The 21,068-nt window shown below is 49.2% G+C and overlaps 2 protein-coding genes across 4 annotated transcripts in view; one reads left to right on the top strand and one right to left on the bottom strand.

Moving 5' to 3' along the window:
- The window catches only part of LOC100348856 (beta-1,3-galactosyl-O-glycosyl-glycoprotein beta-1,6-N-acetylglucosaminyltransferase 7), a 31,650-nt gene that overhangs the window by 7,613 nt on the left and 2,969 nt on the right, over positions 1 to 21,068 (bottom strand). Inside the window, exon 3 of one of the 2 annotated variants that reach the window (XM_002720885.5) lies at positions 15,926 to 18,641. The exons of the other annotated variant lie outside the window; for it this stretch is intronic. Within the exon in view, the coding sequence (XP_002720931.3) occupies positions 18,415 to 18,641 (227 nt within the window). The 3' untranslated portion in view covers positions 15,926 to 18,414. Of the gene's footprint in view, positions 1 to 15,925; positions 18,642 to 21,068 lie in introns of those variants that run through there. 2 annotated transcript variants of the gene reach the window in all.
- RTF2 (replication termination factor 2) overlaps positions 2,409 to 21,068 on the top strand; it is a 33,012-nt gene continuing 14,352 nt past the window's right edge. The window contains exons 1-5 of one of the 2 annotated variants that reach the window (XM_002720873.5): positions 2,409 to 2,586; positions 5,442 to 5,536; positions 6,141 to 6,234; positions 8,373 to 8,512; positions 11,312 to 11,390. In XM_002720873.5, coding sequence (XP_002720919.2) covers positions 2,518 to 2,586; positions 5,442 to 5,536; positions 6,141 to 6,234; positions 8,373 to 8,512; positions 11,312 to 11,390 — 477 coding nt within the window. In that variant the 5' untranslated portion in view covers positions 2,409 to 2,517. The remainder of the gene's footprint in view (positions 2,587 to 5,441; positions 5,537 to 6,140; positions 6,235 to 8,372; positions 8,513 to 11,311; positions 11,391 to 21,068) is intronic. The other variant, XM_008274142.4, reaches the window with a different exon arrangement.

The raw sequence follows: 21,068 nt of genomic DNA, 5'->3' as shown, positions 1-21,068 counted from the left end.
TGCTGGAAGATAGAAGTAAAATGGGAGAAATAGGAATGCCCGGAGATAGAGAAATAGAGAAATAAAAAGGCCTCCCTACAACACTGCAATGTGAGAGCTTGGATTCGGTCTGCCTGATTAAGTGAGGCGATGAGCACGATGAGCACCTGCGGCGGCTAGCAGCTTATGCGCCGCAGGTCACCGAAGACAGGCACGAATTAACATCAGTAAGGCTTCCCCACAATACAACAATATTAAGCTTGGATTCGGTCTGCCTGATTTAAGGCGGTAAGCGCCAGCAAGCAGCTCGACCAGCGTATGAGCTGCAGGTCACCGAAGATAGGCACGAACCAACACTAATAAGTCTCCCCCACAATAAGGCAATGAGAAGGCTTGGATTCGGTTTGCCTGATAGAGCTTGTAAGCCCCTGCAGGCAGAGCAAAGCATGCGCTGCAGGGCACCGAACACAGGCACCTATCAGCGCCCAAAAACCTCCTCACAACATGGCGAAGAGAGGACCCGGATTCGGTTTGCCTGATAGGACTTGTAAGAGCCTGTGGCAACTCTAGCAAGTAGAGCAGAGTGTGTGCCGCGGGACACCGAAGACAGGCGCGTATCAACGCCAAAAAATAAAAAGAAAGGGGGATCTGTGGGGAGCAATCCGGACTGGACTGAGTTACTGGAATTAAGACTTATTCTATGCATCTGCTCTCCCACAATATGGCGCTGGGAGAGAAGTAAACAGCTTCCGCACAGCTGCCTCCAGTTCAACCAATTAACTGTAGGACTTGCTCCTGATTGGAGAGCAGCGTACTCGGCGTGTGGGCAGCCGAGTTGGGATTGGCGGAGGAGGACTATAAAGGAGGAGAGAGACGGCATGCACCAGGAACATCTATGGGGAACATCTAAGGGAACCCGTGCAGCCCCCGAGAGAGCCGGCCGGCGGTGTGCCGCTCCCCTGCGGAAGTGGGGAATGTGGCCAGGGGGAACTGCCCTTCCACGGAGGTGGAAGGGATAGTAGCCAACCCGGGAAGAACCAGCAGCAAACCCGGGGAGGGCCGAGCAGACGAAAGAACAGCGCAGGGTCCTGTGTTGCTCCTCCATGAAGAGGGGGAGCGACAGAGGTGAGCGAGCGCTTAACAGCAACCAAAGGTTTTGCAAGGAATCTTTCGTGCTGTGGCCCCGGGGTGACGCGGCCCGAGCCTTGGGAAGGGTGTGCAGAGAGCAGTGCACCATTTAGAACTGGGACCGGAGTGGTGGCGCAGCTGGGTAAGCTGCCGCCTGCGACACCAGCCTCCCATATCAGCACTTCCAATTCAGCTCATGAACCTGGGACGGCCGTGGGAGATGGCCGAGGGCTTGAGTCCTGGCCTCCAGGTGGGAGACCTGGATGGAGTCCCAGGCTCCTGGCTTCAGCCTGGCCCTGCCCTGACTTTTGCAACAACTCAGCAATGAAAGGTCTGTCTCTCCCTCTCTGTAACTCTGCCTTCCAAATATGTAAATAAATCTTAAAAACAAACAAAACCCTACAACTAAGGGGCGTGTGTGGCACAGCGGTTATGTGGCCACTCTGGAGGCCTGCACCTCACCTCGGAGTCTGACTGGCTTGAGTCCCACCTACGGCTTCCCACCCAGCTTCCTGCCAATGCCCGCCTTGGGAGGCAACGGGTGACGGCTCACGGTCCGGGTCCCTGACGCCCACAAGAGAGACGAGATGCAGCTCCAGCTCTGGCTTCAGCCCGGCCCAGCCCTGGCTGTTGCAGGCATTTGGGGAATGAACCAGAGGATGAAAGAGTCTCTCTCTCTGTTGCGCTGCCTTTCAAATAAAATGAAAATAAATAAAAAGTAATTTTAAAAGCTACCATCTGTAACTGTATCTGCTTCTTAACGTTTTTTTAAACGCCAGCTTCAGGAAATACACAGCCGGGCACCGCAGCAACGCTCGCTTGGAACAACAAATAGAACTGAAAGCCAAGTTCACTCTGGTGCAGTGTTCAGGTGCACACAGGCACCGGGCAAGCCTGAGTCGGGTTTCGTATACGGCTCAAACACACACCGCAGGCCTCAGTGAGGCGGGGGCCCACGACCCCGGCCGCCGCTGCGGCGCCCCGGGCGCTCGGGTCACAGGGGCTCACGGAAACGAGATTCCGCCCGTCCGCATCCCCCTCGCAGCTACAGGGCCGCTCCTTTTCCGTCCACGCAGGCTGGGGCGGGTAGAGACCCGTGCGCCGTCCCCACCCGGAGCACGGGCGAGAGCTCCCACCCAGCGTCAGACGCGAGGGACCCGCGTCAAAGAGGAAGCGAGGCACCTGCCCAGCCTCCGCCTCCCGACAGCGCACGCGCAGGGACACGCCCGGCTCCCGGCGACGCTCGCCATAGTAACCGCGGCTTCGCGTTGGCCCCGCCCACCGCCTCACTGCGTCGCGACTGGCGTGCCGCGCGTCACCGGGCGCGCCGGAAGTGCTGCGGCTGTCGCCAGAGACTCCGGAAGTGGCTGCTTTGGGGGTTCTGCTGGTGACGGTGACTCCTGGTTCGCCATGGGTTGCGACGGAGGAACAATCCCCAAGAGGCATGAACTAGTGAAGGGGCCGAAGAAGGTTGAGAAGGTCAGCTGCGCGCGCCGCGTGGGGGTCTGGGAGGGCGGGAGTGCAGACGGCCGCAGGGAGCGAGCGGAGCTGGGACGGGGAGCCCGCAGTGTTTCCAGACGCGGCTGCGCTCTTTGATCCCACTTAGGGGACTCGGAATTCGCGATAATATTGATAATGGACATTTGTTGAGTGCTTTCTAGGGCTGTTCCCTGGACAGCTCGCTTAACAATGGGGTATCTCATGTAGCTTTCAGAACGGCCGTATACGGTCCCCTACAAGATGGGAGCCCCGTGTGGCACGGCTCCTGGCACAGTAATTTGAACAAATGGATGTATAATCCCTGATTATCACTGGGAATGGAGCGAGTGGTATCATTTCCTTGCGCCTGCTGAGAGCAGGCCCGTTTTTCCGACCGTTCCTCCCGCCCCGCCCCCAGCTCCGCAGGCCGTGCCTCTCATCCGCTCCTAGCGGTCCATCGGCCTGCAGCGTTCTGCACTAAGATCGCTACGTCATCAGCTCTTTGCCCAGATGCTTGGCAGGAGGCAGGTGTCGGAAGGGCAGAGAAGGAGGGTTGCTGCACCCCTTGCTCCGGAAAGACGTGGGCTGGAGGAGGGGGCATTTTTCAGGGTTGTTTTTGGGTGGGGAATCAATTTTGAAGCCCCCGGATGAGGAGTCGTTTGTGACTTTTTGCCCACGTGTTTTTTTGGGTCAGGGAAGGGCCGTGGTTGCAGGAGGTAGGGGATCCGGAAGCTGGATCCCAGGCTAGCCGAGTGTGGCTTTTTTAGTCTGTATCTTTTTCTTTTCTTTTCTTTTTTTTTTTTTTTTTTTTTTTTTTTTGACAGGCAGAGTGGACAGTGAGAGAGAGTGAGACAGAGAGAAAGGTCTTCCTTTGCCATTGGTTCACCCTCCAATGGCCGCCGTGGCCGGCGCGCTGCGGCCGGTGCACCACGCTGATCCGATGGCAGGAGCCAGGTACTTCTCCTGGTCTCCCATGGGGTGCAGGGCCCAAGGACTTGAGCCATCCTCCACTGCACTCCCGGGCCACAGCAGAGAGCTGGCCTGGAAGAGGGGCAACCGGGACAGAATCCGGTGCCCCGACCGGGACTAGAACCCGGTGTGCTGGCGCCACAAGGCGGAGGATTAGCCTAGTGAGCCGCGGCGCCGGCCAAGTCTGTATCCTTTTTTAAAAATGTGGATCTTTCCCCCTGGTGGCAGGTCTCTGGCCTTCTGCAGTGACTCCTGGGAGAACCTGTATTAGTTGCCAGACTTGCACCTCTTGGATCTGAGAAAGAGATAGAATAGTGGTTGCCGTATTTCATTTTTTAGGTAACAGAGGGAAATGGTTAAGAGCATGGTGGGTAGGGCCCACCTCTCCGGGTTCTTATTCCGGCTCCTGTTTTGCGTCCTGGCCTTGGGCAGGTGCCTCAGTATCCGCATCCACAAAGGGAGAAATACTGACCCAGGGTTAAGTCGCAGAAGTACTCAGCACGGTGCGCTTAAGCAGTTGTTGCTGTAAAAATTCAATTCCAGGGGCCGGCGCTGTGGCATAGCAGGTAAAGCCACTGCCTGCAGGGCTGGCATCCCATATGGGTGCCGGTTTGGATCCGGGCTGCTCCACTTCCAATCCAGCTCTCTGCTATGGCCTGGGAAAGCAGTGGAAGGTGGCCCAAGTCCTTGGGCCCCTGCACCCATGTGGGAGACCTGGAAGAAGCTCCTGGCTTCGGATTGGCACAACTCTGGACGTTCCGTCCATCTGGGGAGTGAACCATCGGATGGAAGACCTCTCTGTCTCTCTCTCTCTCTATCTCTCTCTCTCTCTCTCTCTCTCTCTGCTTCTCCTCTCTGTAACTCTGACCTTCAAATAAATAAAGAAATCTTTAAAAAAAATTCAATTCCAGGGGATCCCCCCCTTTTTTCTCCTTGTTTATTTGCCAGTCGTGCCATCCCGTTACAGCAGTCATATTTGGCATTTAAGAGTGGGGCATGAAATATAAAGGTAAAAATGTTGAGTGGTCTGGGAGCTGGGGAGGGTCTTCCGTCTGGATGTTCATTGTGTGGGTGCCTTAGGCTGTGTCCTGTTGCTACAATAGAATACTTGAAAGCCAGGTCGTTTATAAGGGAAAGAAGCGTCTCTTACAGCTCTGAAGGCTGAGCAGTCTGAGGCTGAGCACATCTGGCAGGGACTCTGTGCAGAGGACCAGGGCGGCGCTGTGGGCCACAGCAAGAGGGAGTTCCCGCAGGAGACGGACAGGCTTCGAGGACAGAGCCATCCTGAGAGAACCCGTGTTCTGAAAGGACAGAGCAGCTCTTGGTCTTCTGCTTTAGTGGGATTAAATGTCAGTGTGTTTTGGCGGAGACAGTTAAAGCAGAACAGGAGACACGATTTGATATGTCCCTTAGTGAATAAGCTAAAAGCATTTATTCCTGTTAAATTGGTCATTTTATAAAGATTTATATAGTATTTGTGCTGAACTTTGAAAAAAAATCACCTGTCTTCTCAATTCTTGGCCTTTAAATTATGCTATAATGTTGGAGCTTGTCCCGTGGTTAGAAATGCATGTGCTTGGTCGCTTTTTTTTCCCTGTGTGGCCAGCACAGTTTAGTGTTAAAGTGCAAACGTTAATATTTGTGTAGCCTGCATAAACAGTTCAGTGACAGTTCTTTGTATTTGACACATTTAGACAGGCATTATTTCACGTAGTGTTAATTATTGTGACTTTTAAAATCCCCTCTTCATATGCCATTTTTTTTTTCATTTAAAAAACAAAAATCATCACAGTATGGTATTGTTGATAAATTTTTATGTGTAATGCTGGACCATGTATCTTTCAGAGGGAAAACTAATTAAGAGGATTTTTTGTCATCTTTTCTAGGTTGACAAAGATGCTGAATTAGTGGCCCAGTGGAACTATTGTACTCTAAGCCAAGAAATATTAAGACGACCGATAGTTGCCTGTGAACTGGGCAGGTATGGTCCCTTTACTTAATCAAGATGAGTTTATTTAATGATTTTAATTACTTGAATGTCTGAGTGCATCTCTTGTCTCACCACATAGGAATTCTTCCAAACAAATTTTGTGAAGCACAGGTTATCATTCCCTGGTTCTGAACGTAATCCTGCACCCTCCTAATCCATTTGGTTTATTTAAAAATCTGTGATATGAAAACTCAGAGGCCAATAGGAGTTAAATTATAACCATAAATGCATGCGGGACCCACATGAGGTATAGCAGGAGAGGTGGGGAGAACCAGCTGCTACTCAGTTCCAGCCAGTTCCTTCTGTTAAACAGCGTGGGCCTCGTGATTCCAGGTCTTCTGATTTTTATTTTTCAAGAAAGAAGAAATCATACTTTTAAATTGAATTTGGGATTTTCAGAATCTCTCTTTGCATGGCATTCGACCCTCGTGCTCCAGTGTGCTGGCCTTGGTCTACAGTGTCTGTGTCTTGTTAGTGAAAGAAGGTGTATCAGATGTGCAGGACTTTGGGATTATGTCCAATTGATTCCGCCTGTTGTGCTTGTTGGTTCAGAGTTGATGCTGCTGCCCTAACTGAACGAGTCCTGTTGTTGCAGACTTTATAACAAAGATGCTGTCATTGAATTTCTGCTGGACAAGTCTGCTGAAAAGGCTGTTGGAAAGGCAGCGTCTCACATCAAGAGCATTAAGGTGAGACAGGTGATTCCAGAGTGTCCGGGGGTCAGCGGTTGAGGTTACTTTTACAGAACTCACGCATGTCACAGACCAAACGCAGAAATTTGGGCTTCTGGTCCCACCCGGCCACCTCGTCCAGCTGTGACCTTGGGAGGAGGTCAGGAGTTCCCACACCTGTGCTTGCTGCATTGTGAATCTGTTGTGCTATCTTGTGTGTGCACACGCTTTGAAAATCTGGGATGTGCTCTGTGAGGGTTAGGAGGCGTTATCTCGTGATGAAGACTTGCTACGATTTTGGATTGGAAGACACTTTCATAAGATGAGAGAATTTTGTGTAGGTAGATTACTGCTAAATCATAGTGGTTACCTCCTACTGTAGAGGTTCTGACTGGCAGCTGAAGTTGTCTTCCTGTTTGTTTGCTTTTTTATTTTTTAAATTCCTAAGACAGGCAGAGAGAGCAAGCACTCATTTGCTGTTCCACTTCCAAAATGCCCACAACAGCTGGGGTTGGACCAGGGCCAAACTGGGAGCTAATGACTCGATCCAGGTCTCTCATGTGGGTAGTGAGAACCTAGTTACCTGCCTTCCAGGTTTGCATTGGCAGGAAGCTAGAGTTAGGAGCTGGAGCCACAAGTTAATCCAGGCCCTCCAGTGTGGGAGACGGGAGTCTTAAATGCTAGACTAAACATCTGCTCTGAAAATTCTTTTTAAAAGTGTAAAAATGGGTTTTCTTAATAAAGTTTGTTTAGGAAACAAAATTTTTCAAATCTAATGAGTGAGGAAAGTTAGTGATTCTGACAAGCATCAGTTAGCCTAGTCAAACCCCTCATCTCCCTGTCAGTAATTCCCATGGGGTCACATGGCAGGTTGTTAAGATGCTTAAACCAGGACCAGTTCCCTTGGCTTCTGATCTGAGAATTCAGGTTTTTCCTTTTTCCCTCTTTAATATATTAATTTTTTGTTTGATTTATTCAACTGATTATAGGATGTGTTCATTTCAGGAAAATTAATAACTCTGAAGTGTTGCCAGTGGTAGTGCTATAGAAATTGTAGTTATCTCTTTTCTTGGAAGAAATTCATCCTGAAAAACCCATAGTTGCTTGAAATAACCTCAAAAATTGTTATTATTGAAATTAGGTCCTACAATTCTGTTCTTAAACACACATACAATATATGATTGAACCTTTAATGTTAAAAAAAAAAAAAACTCCAAAAAGTTGAAATAATAAGGAAAAAGGATTCAAATCAAATAGTGCAGATACATGAAGTCATCATTACTGACAGTGAGCAGTCCACCAACACTGCTGGCAGAGAGCGTGATGAAAAGTGTGTTGTCGCCAGGAAGCAGGTGGCATATGTGAAGGGTGGCTTTCCTTTTAAGGCACTCAGCTCTCAAAGGGTGAACTCAAAATTACCTGGTTAAATATGAAGAAATGCCTTGAATGCTAGAGCAGAGCTGCTAACGCAAACACTGCGAAGCTAATTTCTTTTTTTTTTTTTTTTTTAAAGATTTATTTATTTATTTGAAGGTCAGAGTTACACAGAGAGAAGAGAGGGAGGGAGAGAGAGGTCTTCCATCCGCTGATTCACTCCCCAGTTGGCCACAACGGCCGGAACTGAGCCAATCTGAAGCCAGGAGCCAGGAGCTTCTTTCGGGTCTTCATGCAGGTGCAGGGGCCCAAGGATGTGGGCCATCTTCTACTGCTTTCCCAGACCATAGCAGAGAGCTGGATCGGAAGTAGAGCAGCTGGGACTCAAACCGGCGCCCTTATGGGATGCCGGCACTGCAGGTGGTGGCTTTACCTGCTATGCCATAGTGCCGACCCCTTGGATTGACTTTCTGGCTCCCAACTCCAGCCCAGCCTCGCCTTGGCCATTGTGGGTGTTTGGGGAGTGAACCAGAGATTGGGAACACTCTATCTCAAATAAATAAATAAATAAATGAAGAATGGTATAAAAATTTTGTTTTCTATATAATTAGTGATTTACTTTTATGTCCATGTCTCCTGATGGCCAAGGGAAAGTAGCCCAAAGAGGCTTGGTTGGGAAGGTACTAGAAGAGCTGACCCTCCTTTGATTTAATCAGTCATTAGGGGGGGAAGATGATTTCTTTGCCAAATGAATTCTTAAAAACATGAATGGTTTTTTACAGAATGTGACAGAACTGAAGCTTTCTGATAATCCAGCCTGGGAGGGGGATAAAGAAAGCACAAAAGGTGACAAGCATGACGACCTCCAGCGAGCACGTTTCATCTGCCCGGTGGTGGGCCTGGAGATGAATGGGCGGCACAGGTCAGGCGTGGACACGGTGTGGGTGACGTGGGGGCTGGTGAATGACACAGGCCCGCGGAGACCTCTGCGGGAGCTTAGTAGTCCCACAGATTTCTCTGCGGCAGCCGGAGGTTCTTCCTGTCAGCTAGTGTCCTGGGACTTGCAGACCCACTGTACTTGAGAACGGGAAAAACTCAGGTTTCTGGAAAGTTCCCAAGTGAAATGTGTGAGATCTGAGCTTAGTTATTTGTTCATCTTTTCCTAGGGGGCAGATGCTGCCATCGAGCATGTCCCATTCCTTAGAGTGGGGGAGCTTGTGCCCTGCACACGGTGTTACAGGACGTGGTTGTCAGGCGGCTGAAGTCCCAGCAGATAGGATGACTTGCCGTGAACTTGCAGCTGAGAAATCCTGACTAACGCATGGGAAACCTTACAGTAGAGATTTATTTAGCAAATACGAGTGACGGTGTTTTCTTTTAAAAATACACATGTTGATGAGATTTGGGGCCTTTTCATAAGCTGTCTCCCACCATTCAGAAGTGTCTTTAGTAGCAGGCAGTCTTCTGGGATCCTCTGTTTAACACACAGCGTACTGAAGGCAGCATTTCTTTATTAGTTTCATTCAGGGAGGGGCGGGGGAAGAGCAGCTCCAGTAAGTAAAGACTCGCGGGCTGTGAACTTGCCTAATCACGCACGCCCTGGCACATTTGAATGCATTCATTTAACAGATGTGTGTGGGCACCTTCTCTCATGCCAGGCTGCGTGTGGTGTGTGGCAGACTGCACCGGAGAGACTAATTGCCAGCTGCGTTGTATACTGGGGGAGAAGTAAGACATGAGCCCCAAAGACCTGTTGCTTTCAAAGTTTATACTCTTCTTCAAATATCTGAATTTAAATCATTTAGGACTTTCTCTTAAGCTTCACCATTTGGGTCAAGCAGGGAATTCACTGAGGAACTAGACTCGTACGTAATCTTGTCCTGCTTTTTATATGTTATTTATTTACATCCATGTGCTGAAGGGAAAGTCACGCAGCCCAAAACTGACCATTTTAAATGGACGTCCCTTGCATTCAGCGCATTCACCCTGTCATGCAGTATCACCTCTGTCTTCTTCCAACACATTTTTATCACTAAAAGTAAATACGTAAATAGAAAACCTGGCAACTACCAATCTGCTGTCCGTCTCAATGGCTCTGCCTCTTCCAGATATTTCCTGTGCACAAAATCACACAATATGTGACCTTTTGTGTCTGGTTTCCCACTTCTCAAGAAAACCGTGGCTCACCCTGAAAGGGGAACTCAGTAGGACCAGGCTCAGCTGTGGGGTCGTGAACAGGAGTTACTTTGAGCCTGTGTCCTGACTGTAAGTTCCCCTGGGTTTTTCCTTTCGTTTGCTGGTTCTTCTCGTTTTTCTCTTCCCGCCTAATTGAGCTCTGCCTATTTTGGCTTTGTCCTCCTGTGATTAATAGTGCCTCTGCACCAGGAAATGGATTTTTGGATTAGTTTGCATATTTAGTAAAGTTTTTGTAATAAAGATTTAAGTATACAGAAAAATACTAATAAATTGCTAGTATAATAAAAACATTGAGACTTTGGCTACAGAAAAGTAATTTCCTAGTACTTACTAAACATTCATAAGATAGGATTTTTTTCCTTGTCGTAAACAACATCTAATAAATTTACTATAATATTCTGATTGGATTTTTATTGAGGCACTCTGTGTCTGCTCTAATCCCTGGGAAATTAGAGAACATCCCACTGTGTCACTTTCAGAGGAATCCATAGAGTAAACCGTAGCAATGCTTTATTCCCCTCTCCCCGGATCCTAGCTCCAAAGGTAGCATCGTTAGCTGTTTGTGACTAATTCCACTTCTCTTTGTCCCACCTGTATCCAGACTTCCCCATGCCTCTGTAGACAAACATGAACACACATGTATTCTTTCCAAACAGCCTTCTGTATATGGGCGCTGGTTTGAGTCCCAGCAGCTCTACTTTGGATCCAGCTCCCTTCTAATGCACCTGGGAGAGCAGTAGAAGATGGCCCAAGTGCTTGGGCCCCTGCACCCAAGTGAGAGACCAGGAGGAAGCTCCTGGCTCCTGGCTTTGGCCTGGCCTAGCTTCAGCTATTGCAGCCATTTGGGGAGTGAACCAGTGGATGGAAGATTCTATCTGTCCTTTCAAAGATATAGATAAAACCTTTTAAAAAGGGGGATGGTGGAGGGGGGGGGCTTTGAATATTGGTTAAATTAACCATTTAATCTCATTATTTTCCCCAAGTGTCTGTTCTGCCTTTTGACTTTTTATATTTGTGGTTTTGTATTTATTTGATAAGTACTTTGTAAATTTTGGACACTTTTTTTTTTTTTGAAAGGCAGAGCTACAGAGAGAGGAGACACACAGAGATCTTTCATCTACTGGTTCACCCCCAAAAATGGCCACAATGGCCAGGGCTGGGCCAGGCCAAAGTTAGGAGCCCAGAGCTTCTTCCGGGTCTCCCACGTGGGTGCAGGGGCCCAAGCACTGGGGCCGTCTTCTGCTGCTCTCCCAGGCGCATTAGCAGGGAGCTGGACCAGAAGTGAGGCGGCCAGGGCTCGAACTGACGCTCAGATGGGTCGCCTGGGTCACAGGCAGAGGCTTTAACTGGCTGCACCACAATGCTGGCCCCCACACTTTTTTTTTTTTAATGTAATAAAATGTAACCTTTTTCTTGTGTTTGTGGTCCTTGGCCTTTGTGTAAACCCAACAAATGTTAATTGACAATGTGGGCAAGTTTTTTTAAGTTCTTATTTGTCATTCTCCATGTTGGACTGTTCCTCCAGGTTTTGCTTCCTCCGGTGCTGTGGTTGTGTGTTTTCTGAACGAGCTTTGAAAGAGATAAAAGCAGAAGTTTGCCACACGGTGAGTTCTTGACATATCCAATTTGTTTGTTCTTAGTAGCTGAGGAAATCAGATGGCTTAGGGTCCCTCCCTCTGTCATTAAAGAGCCTTAAGTTCTTTCTGAAACAGATTCAGTAAGTTACCTCTCTGCTTAAAAAACCCTTCCGTGGTTCCTCATTGCTAGAGGTTCCGACTCAGTGACCAGCAGCAGCTGGCCAGGTCAGACCACACCCGGGCTGTTGGTGAACGCGCCTCCTGCCCCATGTCCTGCCGTGAGCCTCAGTGCCTGAACTCTGGCTTCCTTGGAGCGTTCTTCCTCATTCCCTGGGCACCTTGTTATCTCACCCCACCATTGTTTAATTTGTCGATATTGTATTATGTCGATGATGGATTTATGTGTCAGGAGACCCTCCGGGCTGAGTTTTTAGGGCCACGGTCCGAGACTTGTGCATCTCTGTCTCTGGAGCACGCCCTCCGTGAGTGCTTGTGTGAGTGAGCAGAGAACTTGGTCTGGGAGTTTGTGTCCTCAGTTCACGTGGAGGGGGTGCTGATGGCTTTGCTCCGACAGTGTTGCTGCTGGAGCCCAGAGCGTTTGTGTCTTTGGTGTGTTGCCGGCCTGGCCTTCAGTGTAATGTCACAGATGCCAGTAGTCCTGACGGGATCAGGGTTTCATTAGACCCCTATTGTTTTTTGTGAATTATTCTTTCAGGCAGCAGACTTCATTGAGCACCTGCTCTGGGCCGGGCCCTGTCCTAGGTACTGCTGGGTGGGCTGTCCTGTTGGAGAGGTCCATGGAGGTCTCTGCCAGTTGCAGAGATGCACACTCAGACACGTGAGCAGGGCAGATGACTGGAAGGAAGCACACGGCGTGATACAGTGGAGGGAGGGCGGCCACCATGGTGGTGGTCAGCAAAGGCGTCTCTGGAGGTGTCAGTAAGTCCTGAGGGGACTGAGGAGCCGGCCAGCAAAGCATGGGCAGCAGGAACCGCATGTGCAGGAACTCAGAAGAGACAGGGGCTTGGCCAGTTCCAGGAACAGAAGGTGGCTGGGGGAGGGGGCAGGAGAGGAGGAGCAGAGCTAGCAAGGGCCACCTCACGCGGGGTGGCCACGTGGGTGCCTCCGGATTGTATTCTGAGAGCAGTGGGAGGCCAGAGGGCAGCCTTCACCCAGACTGGGTATGTGCTGGTTTTAGAATCATCCCTCTGTGAACAAGGCCTTGAAAAGCCCCACTGCGAGCACCACTGTGATGGGGTCTGACTACCTGACATGGCCTTTGAGGGAGCACATTTGGGCCGCAGCACAGCCCACGTGGAGAGCCCGTGTGTATCCGTCTGGCTCGCACACCAGCTCCGGCCTTGACTGTCGCTGCCCCCTCTCGGCCTCAGAGTCTAACATATGAAATGAAGCAATTACAGGAAAGTCTCAGATGGTTCCTTTCAGATCCAGCATTGTAAATAGAACAGCTAAAAATGAACGAATGGAATGATGAATTCATGCCGTTACCAAGAGTCAAACCCCAATTCCTAATTTAAAGTCTCTGAAATTCGTAGCACTAAGTCTGTTGATTAGAGCCAGCTGCTAAACAAACAGTGCTCAAATTCTAGGGGTAGGGGCTGACACTGTGACGTAGCAGTAAAACCACTGCCTGCAGTTCTGGCATCCCACATGAGTGCCTATTTGAGTCCCAGCTGCTCCACTTCCCATCCAGCTCTCTGCTGTGGCCTGGGAAAGCAGTAGAAGATGGCCCAGGTCCTTGGGCCCCTGCACCCATGTGGGAGACCTGGAAGAAGCTCCTGGCTGCTGGCTTTGGATTGGCCCAGATCTGGCCATTGTGGCCATTTGGGAAGTAAACCAGTGGATGGAAGACCTGTCTTTCTCTCTCTCTGCCTCTGTGTAACTCTGCCTTTCGAATAAGTAAGTAAATCTTTAAAAAAAAAAAAAAAAAGAAAGAATTCCAGGGACAAATGCAGCCAAGTTCCTGGTTGGGCAGCTTTCCTCCAGAGTAGCTTGAGGAGTCAGCTCTCACTGCTCTGGGGCTCTGCCCTCTGCAGTCCTCTTCCCTTTGAGGAGGAAGAGGACGGAGCATCTGCCTTCCAAGTCTTTTCTGGGCTAAGCCTGGAAGTGACACACTCATCTCTGTTCACATTCTGTTGGCCAGAACTCAGTCATGTGGCCACACGTTGTGCCAGCCTGCAGCACGATGAACTGGGTTTCCTGAAACAGAGAGTGGGAATACGGGGACAAGGACACAAAGAATGGAGCCAAGACAAGTCCTGATCAAGGCTCGTTTATTGAACAAGTCCAGTAGTATTTAAACATGACCAGTTGTTTACAAGAAGGAGCACAAAAGATTTACATATCAAAAAGGCTTTTAAGGTTATAAAGAGTTCCCGATAAGGTTCTTAATTACTGATTACAAGGGTACAATAAAACACTTTAATCCCATCGAGGTGGCATGTACCAATGCCATCTCACTGTTCCAGGTGATCAGTTTCAGTTCACAGTTGGTCATGGTGAAGGGACTGGGAGTCAAAGGGAACACATAGACAAGTCTAGTACCTGCTAACGCTAACCGATGGAGTAAATAAAGGGGAGAGTGATCCAACATGGGAAGTGAGATACTCAGCAGACTCATAGAATGGCAGATGTCCTAAATAGCACTCTGGCCTCAGAATCAGCCCTAAAGGCATTCGGAGCTGGCTGAAAAGCTCATGAGAGTATTTCAGGCATGGAAAGCCAAGACACTCTGGCAAAAGATCTCTGCGAGTGAGATCCCAGTGGAAAGAACAGGTCATCAAAGAAGGAGGTACCTTTCTCTGAAGGGAGGAGAGAACCTCCACTTTGACTATGACCTTGTCTAAACAAGATAAGAGTCGGAGAACTCAGAGGGCTTCCATAGCCTTGGAAACTCATGACTGGAGCATAGGGAGATTGCTGATGCCATAGACAGGAGTGTCAATTGGTAAAGTCAACAACAGGAGTCACTGTGCGCTTACTCCTCATGTGGGATCTCTGTCCTTAATGTGCTGTACATTGAGATTTAATGCTATAACGAGTACTCAAACAATATATTTCACTTTGTGTTTCTATGGGGGTGCAAACTGTTGAAATCCTTACTTAATGCATACTAAACTGATCCTCTGTAAAAAAAAAAAAAAAGAAAAGAAAAAAAAAAAGAAATTATCAATTCCCAACTTGACTCTCACTGGGATTAAACATGACAATAGGTCTGCTCTGATTTCATCATCATTTAAAAAAATCATCTATTATTTTTCACTTTGTGTTTCTGTGTGGGAGCAAACTGTTGAAATCCATACTTAATGTATACTGAGCTGATCTTCTGTATCTTAAGATAATCGAAAATGAATCATGATGTGAATGGAAGGGGAGAGGGAGTGGGAAAGGGGAGGGTTGTGGGTGGGAGGGACGGTATGGGGGGGAAGCCATTGTAATCCATAAGTCGTACTTTGGAAAATTATATGCATTAAATAAAAGTTTAAAAAAAAAAAAAAAAAAAAGAAACACAGTGAAAGTTCGTTTACTGAATGATTACTAATTAAGCTACAGATGGTTAATGGGGTGTCCAGTGTACCTAACTAACATTATTAATGGTAATAATAGGTTTATATTTTTAACTCTTGTCAGTCAGATTTATAACATACCCTACACATTTTTATGTCTTCTTTTTGCCCATTTTGGTTGGACCTAAGAATAAAAATGTTTGTGCATTTGGTGAAAAGAGTGATCCTATGATGCATGGTTTCATATATGTGGTAAGCTATGGTTATTTTTGATTTGTCTTCTGGAAATTCATTGGGGGTTGGGAGTTGGGTGTATACCACTGAGGTTTGCATTAAATAAATCAAGTATACAACAAAAAAAAAAAAAAAAAAACAAGGGTACAATAAAACACTTAGGTGATAAATGCAGGTTTCAGGTGTGACTGATTATCTATATCATCTCTTGTGAAAGGTTTAGGTTCTTCCTGCCTCTTGCCGGAATCTCGCTAGCCCAATTGTCTGTGCCAGGAAGTCTCCATTCATATGTTGAAGTGCAAACAAAGGGGGCGACTGCCTGTGGCTGCCCAGAACCTGTGACTGTGCTGGAGCAAGCTTGGGGAATGTAGTCTAACTGTGTGCCCAGCAAGAAGGGGCACGCATCAGCCATTTCTGTCAGACAGGTGCAGTTCCGGGAACCACTGTGCAGCATGCAAATGGGAATGGAAGAAGAATAAGCCGCAGGGCCAAGACCTAAAACACGTATTTTTATTTTTTTAAATACATCCGTGCCTTGCTTAATGATAGGGTTATGTTCTAAGAGTTGCATCACTCAGAGGTTTCATCATTGTGGGTGAACGTCATAGTGTACATAGACACACCTGGAAGGTGTGGACCAGTCACTGGACGTGGCCTCCTGATGCAGTCAAAACACAGGTGAAGACGAGGTGCGTGAGGCTGCTACCAGTGTAGCACAGCGTGCTGTCTTGTGGTAAGCTTTTTTATTTTCTAAGTAGAAGTGCACGCTGAGACAGTGATCAGCTGGTAACACAGGCGTGTGGTCAGGGCACTGCCTGACTGTGTGTGCCCTACTTTTATCCAGCTGGCGGTGCAGTGAGTTTGCTGACACCAGCACCTCTGCAGATGGGAGTAACCTGTTAGGCTGCACTGTTAGGACGCAGTGCAGACACAGGAAGTTTGCAGCCCTGTTCTGATTGTCGCAGACACTGTTGCATTTGTAATCTGTCGTCACCTGAAACTTCACGATGTGCTGCATTACTGTCGTATCTGAAATTTAGAGAAGTCAGCGTCTAGGAACAGTGCCAGGAACTTCTGTGGCGTTTCGGGCGAGTGTTTTCTTTGCACAGCCCATAGTTTCACCAATAATCTGACTTTTCAGCTCACTGGAAGAAACTTGAGGGTTTGAAAGAGATTTGGTTCCATGTTCTAACAGAAGGTGTGCCTACTTGATTTCAGTAAGCAGAGTGCAGAGATGTAGTTGCTAGGTTTTTTTGTTTTACTATAAACAAATCACTAGCTAAAAAATTAATTGTATTCCCCACTGTGTTCTTTGCTTCTTAAGATACAAAACACACTGGGGGTAATTACAGGTTGCCAAGTAAGAAATGTGCTTGTTACTCAACGCGTGAGCCACAGACCTGCAGTCTTGGCATCACCTTGGAATTGTCTGTTTGTATGTAAGACATACTCTTGGGCCTCCCAGACCTACTGAAATAGAATCTGCATTTTACCCTGAGAGCCCAGATGGTTTGTGTACTCAGTGAAGGTACAGAATTGCTGATGGAGACACTAGGGGTGTGATCAGTAAGTGGCGTTCGGCCTGCGAGTTTGCTGGCTCTCTTGTTTAGTTAGGCTTAGTAGATAGGTGAATGGAGCGGTCAGTGTTTCAAAGTCAGCAGTAAGACAAAAAAATGCAGCCTTGTGGCTTCTTTACGCTCTTTTCACGGAGGTGGTGGAAAGGGAGGGGGAAAAGTCAAGCTGAGGGGAAGAGTGCACCCCCAAAGTGGTCAGCTGCACCCTTTTCTGGCTTTGGCCTCCTTCACGTCTGCCATCTTTATGCTCTGCTGTCAGGCCTCAGGGAATCGCAGGACACGTGAGAAGGGCTGCTGGCCTGTCAGCCCCTCTGCTCATCCCTCCCTGGACACTCCGCTGAAGCGGGCGTCTCACACTGCCTGCTCCACTGTGCCTTGTGCCACGTGTATTGTCTTTAGTTTGCCATGCTTTACTGAAATGGTTGGTTCGGGAAGCTTCTTTCAGTGTGGGGGGTTGAGCCTGCTGGGGGCAGGTGTGTTTGGGTCCACCCTTCTTGGCGAGAGGAAAGATGGTGCAGTGGTGGCCTGGACTCCATAGCCCGCCTGCCTGGTCCATATCCCAGGTCTGCCTCCCTCGCTGTCTCCGTGTGTCTCCGCTTCCTCTCTGCAGCCTGCTGGGCAGAGACCCTTGTCTAGCCCTCTTCGAAGACTGAGTAACTATGCATTGACATTGAAATGAAATTAAGGGGGCCAGCACTGTGGCGTAGCAAGTAAAGCCGCCGCCTGCAGTGCCGGCATCCCATATGGGTGCCAGTTCTAGTCCTGGCTGCTCCACTTCTGATCCAGCTCTCTGCTATGGCCTGAGAAAGCAGTAGAAGATGGCCCAAGTCCTTGGGCCCCTGCACCCATGTGGGAGACCAGGAAGAAGCTCCTGGCTCCTGGCTTTGGATCGGCCCAGCTCCGGCTATTGTAGCCATTTGGGGAGTGAACCAACAGATGGAAGACCTCTCTCTGCCTCTGCCTCTCTGTAACTCTGCCTTTCAAATAAATAAATAAATCTTTTAAAAAATTACAGAAGTTTAGGGCAGCTTTCTTAAGACCTTGTGTTTCCCTCTCCAGATTAATTTCATTTTACTCAGAGAAATAGACTCTCAAGACCCGGGTTGAGTTCCCGGCTCCTAGCTTCAGCCTACCTCAGCCCCAGCCATTGTGGTTATTTGGAGAGAGAAGCAGCAGATGCGAGTGCTTTCTTGCTCACGCACCCACTCTCTGTCTCCCTCAAATAAATAATAAAATTAAAATTACAGACAAAACTTTTAGAAGAAACATACTGTGGGATTGTCATCCTGAAGTTACGCTGTTCTTGGCTGACCTGGGCCATTTTTGATCGGCACATTTTCATCAGTGGGAGTTTATTCTTGATTAGCTCATACACAGTAGCGTCCATGCCTCTAGAACGTGGTGTGTTGTTGTCGGCAGCTTGAATCTGGCTCTACGCATGTGGAGAAGTGTGGTTCTCAGCCTCTGCTCACAGAAGCAGTTGGCCTTCCGGGTGCTTCTGTTCCTGCCCCGGTGGTCACTTGAGTTGTGTCCTTGAGTTATGTCCCCAAAGCTGTAAAAGTGGCCTGTAGCCACTGGAAGTCCATTGGTAGCATGTTTCTGACCTCTTCGGGATGCTTGCAGGAAGGGGTCATTTCCCATTCTCTCCTCTGTGGTCCAGTGTCCTCTTGTTTCCACGCAGGGACAGAGTGGAGGCAGTGAGAAAGCCAGCTGTCTCTAGCAGTCCAGCCTCATGTTGAAAGGACTTTCCTCTTGGAAGTGCCAGTGCGGCTCCACGGGGACTTCTGCCTGCCGTAGAACCTTCAGTCTGTGCCGCCTCTCCAGGCACGTGACCACGAGCGGGTCTGCCGAGGCCTCGAATTTGTGAGCAAACAGACATGGCGACTGAATGATCCATGGCAGGTCCCCTGGTCCGTACACAGAGGTGTCCTGCGCATAGTGACCTGGAAAGGAAACCAGAGGCCTCACTGCCTGCCTCTCGGCTTCCCCAGAATTCGAGTTAAACAGCATTTCCACAACTGCTATGATGGGGGCTTTGATTTTTACTTTATGAAGGAAAGAGACATTTTCACTCTGTTAGTGGTAAGTCTATCCTTGGTTAAGGGTAGGTTTTCATGAGTCATGGCTCCTCTCACTGGTTTTTCAGAGTGAACAGTTAATATAAATATAAGTAATTAAAACAGGAGCTACAGTTAGAATCCAGAACTGACTGCTCCTTTGAGATGAACTCAGTGGCACTTTTTATGTGCCTGATACCAGGTTTGGCTCTTTTACTCTCTCAGTCCTCACAACAGCACTGCGACTTGGAGTCTGTCGTCACCAGATTTAGAGAAAGGAGGTGTCAGCTTTGTGAGGGTGAGGCCTGTCCCTTCCATTCCTGAGACCTCATTCTCTCTCCGCTAGCTCCTGCCCTGTTCCCCAGACCAGCCCAGAATCCTGCTTCTGAAAACCTGTCTTAAGGGAATGTTATTCAAAATGAAGGAGGGCATTTCATGACCAGACTAGCTCAGGGCTGTTTGTAAGACGGAGAAAGTCGGAAGGCACTTGTCATGGTGAGCAGCTTTACATGCTTGTGGTTCTTTAACTGGTAAACATTGCTACCGTGTGGTAGAATCTCAGTGGATTATACTTAACCAGATGAGAGTTAGGAATTAGACGAGCATTACAAAGCATTTATGAAGTCAGTAGGAAAAGGACCAGCTACACCTAGATTATAGCCATCTAGCTGTAATTTAGATACATAGGGATTTGAACTGGAAGGGAGCACAAACAAATGAGACATTTTCAGTTACACTAATGCCATCTGGGTGATTAAAAATAAATGAACCCTTTGTTGATGACTGTCCCGGGACGGCTGGCGTTCTGCGTGCAGAATCGGGCTGAGCTAGCCCAGGTAGCGGCAGCAGGCAGCTGCGTCTGGCCTGAGACCAGCTCTGTCTCTTCCCTGTTGGAGTGACCTCGCTTCTCCAAGCCTGGGTTTCCTCTGCACGGGGCTCATGGCAATAGTTTCTACCCGGGAGTTGCTGTGCGGGCCGAGTGCAGGCCCAGAGCCAGGCCTTCTCCGGAAGGTCCCCACCGTCCTACCGGTGCTTGGCCTGAGTCAGCGCTGCCTGCGTGCTGCCCAGATGGCTGCATCCCTGCTTTGCTGAACAGTCCCCACGCTGCTGCCAGCGATGGTAAGAGTTCCGAGGTGTTTCCTCGTGGGCAGTGTGGCTTTGTTAGAATTTACAGTAGCCAGGGTTTTTTCAACATTGTTGGAGCATCCCGGTTGCCACTGTGAAACAGTCCTTTATTACTGGTAGCCACAGTCTTCCACGACCTCTTAGGCCACCCCCACACCTGAGGGCACTGCTCCTGACAGCAGCAGGATGGGAGGGCGGTGAGCACCTGCTTCCCAGAGAGTGGGCAGGGTCAGCCTTTGTGCTGTGGAAACAGCCCCCTCCCTCAATCATGCCTGCCTTTTCCAAATCCTTCCCTGGGGGGTTCTTCCAGCGCTTCTGACCTGGTCCCTGTCAGGAGGCTGGTGGTGCACAGGCAGCAGGAGTTACTCATCTTGAACTATTCTGGGGCTTGGGTTTGCATTTTCTATTTGTCCCTAACCTGTTTGCTCATGGTTGGTCTGCTAACCAGCTGGGACACTGGCTGAACCTAGTTTGTCATGCATGTCTCGTTCATGTATTCAAACCCCGGGCCTTCCCCAAATGCGCTGTTGCACTAGGTCACATGCGTCTACGCCATGGTCCCTTCCCAGTGTTAGGAAGCTGCTTGCAGGCATTGGCAGGGCCCAGACAGCCTTCAGGAGGGACGCTCGGCAGTAGCCACCTCCAGAGAGTTTGCCTGAGTCTTGCTGAGACCTGGGTCTGCCAGGATCATAGCCCTCCACAGGGCAGGCACACGCCTCGGCCTCCTTCCCTTCACGCACTGCCCTGGAGCATTTGCGCATCTCTGCTGTATGCGTTCCTCAGAACTTTCCTGTCAAGCCACCACCTTCCAACGGCGATGGGGTCGGGGGAGCGAGTTAAGCCCTCCCCTTCCACCCTCCAGAGCTGGCATGAGTAACCCCACAGGAGCCACGTTCCAGGTGCTCACCCTGTAGGTATCCCCCAGAATCCACAGGCTGAGAACCCCTTTGCCCTCTGCCAGTTCCTACCAAACCTTTCACGCGGGAGGGGCACCATCCCCCTTCCCGATCCTGCTTTGCTGTGTCACGCTGGTAACTAAACCTCAGGGACACTAACGGAGGATACAGGCGAGTTCATTGTTCCTCGGGGAGCAGCTCCCCCGGGCTGAGCAAGGAGCTTCCTGCCCCAGGAACAGGGAGAGCGCCCCACCTCCCCGGTGAAGAGCACAGAGCAAGAGTGCGTAGTAAT

The sequence above is a fragment of the Oryctolagus cuniculus genome, chromosome 11 (genome assembly GCF_964237555.1).
Source record: "Oryctolagus cuniculus chromosome 11, mOryCun1.1, whole genome shotgun sequence".
Lineage (NCBI taxonomy): Eukaryota > Metazoa > Chordata > Mammalia > Lagomorpha > Leporidae > Oryctolagus > Oryctolagus cuniculus.
This window is presented reverse-complemented; position numbering and strand designations above follow the sequence as displayed.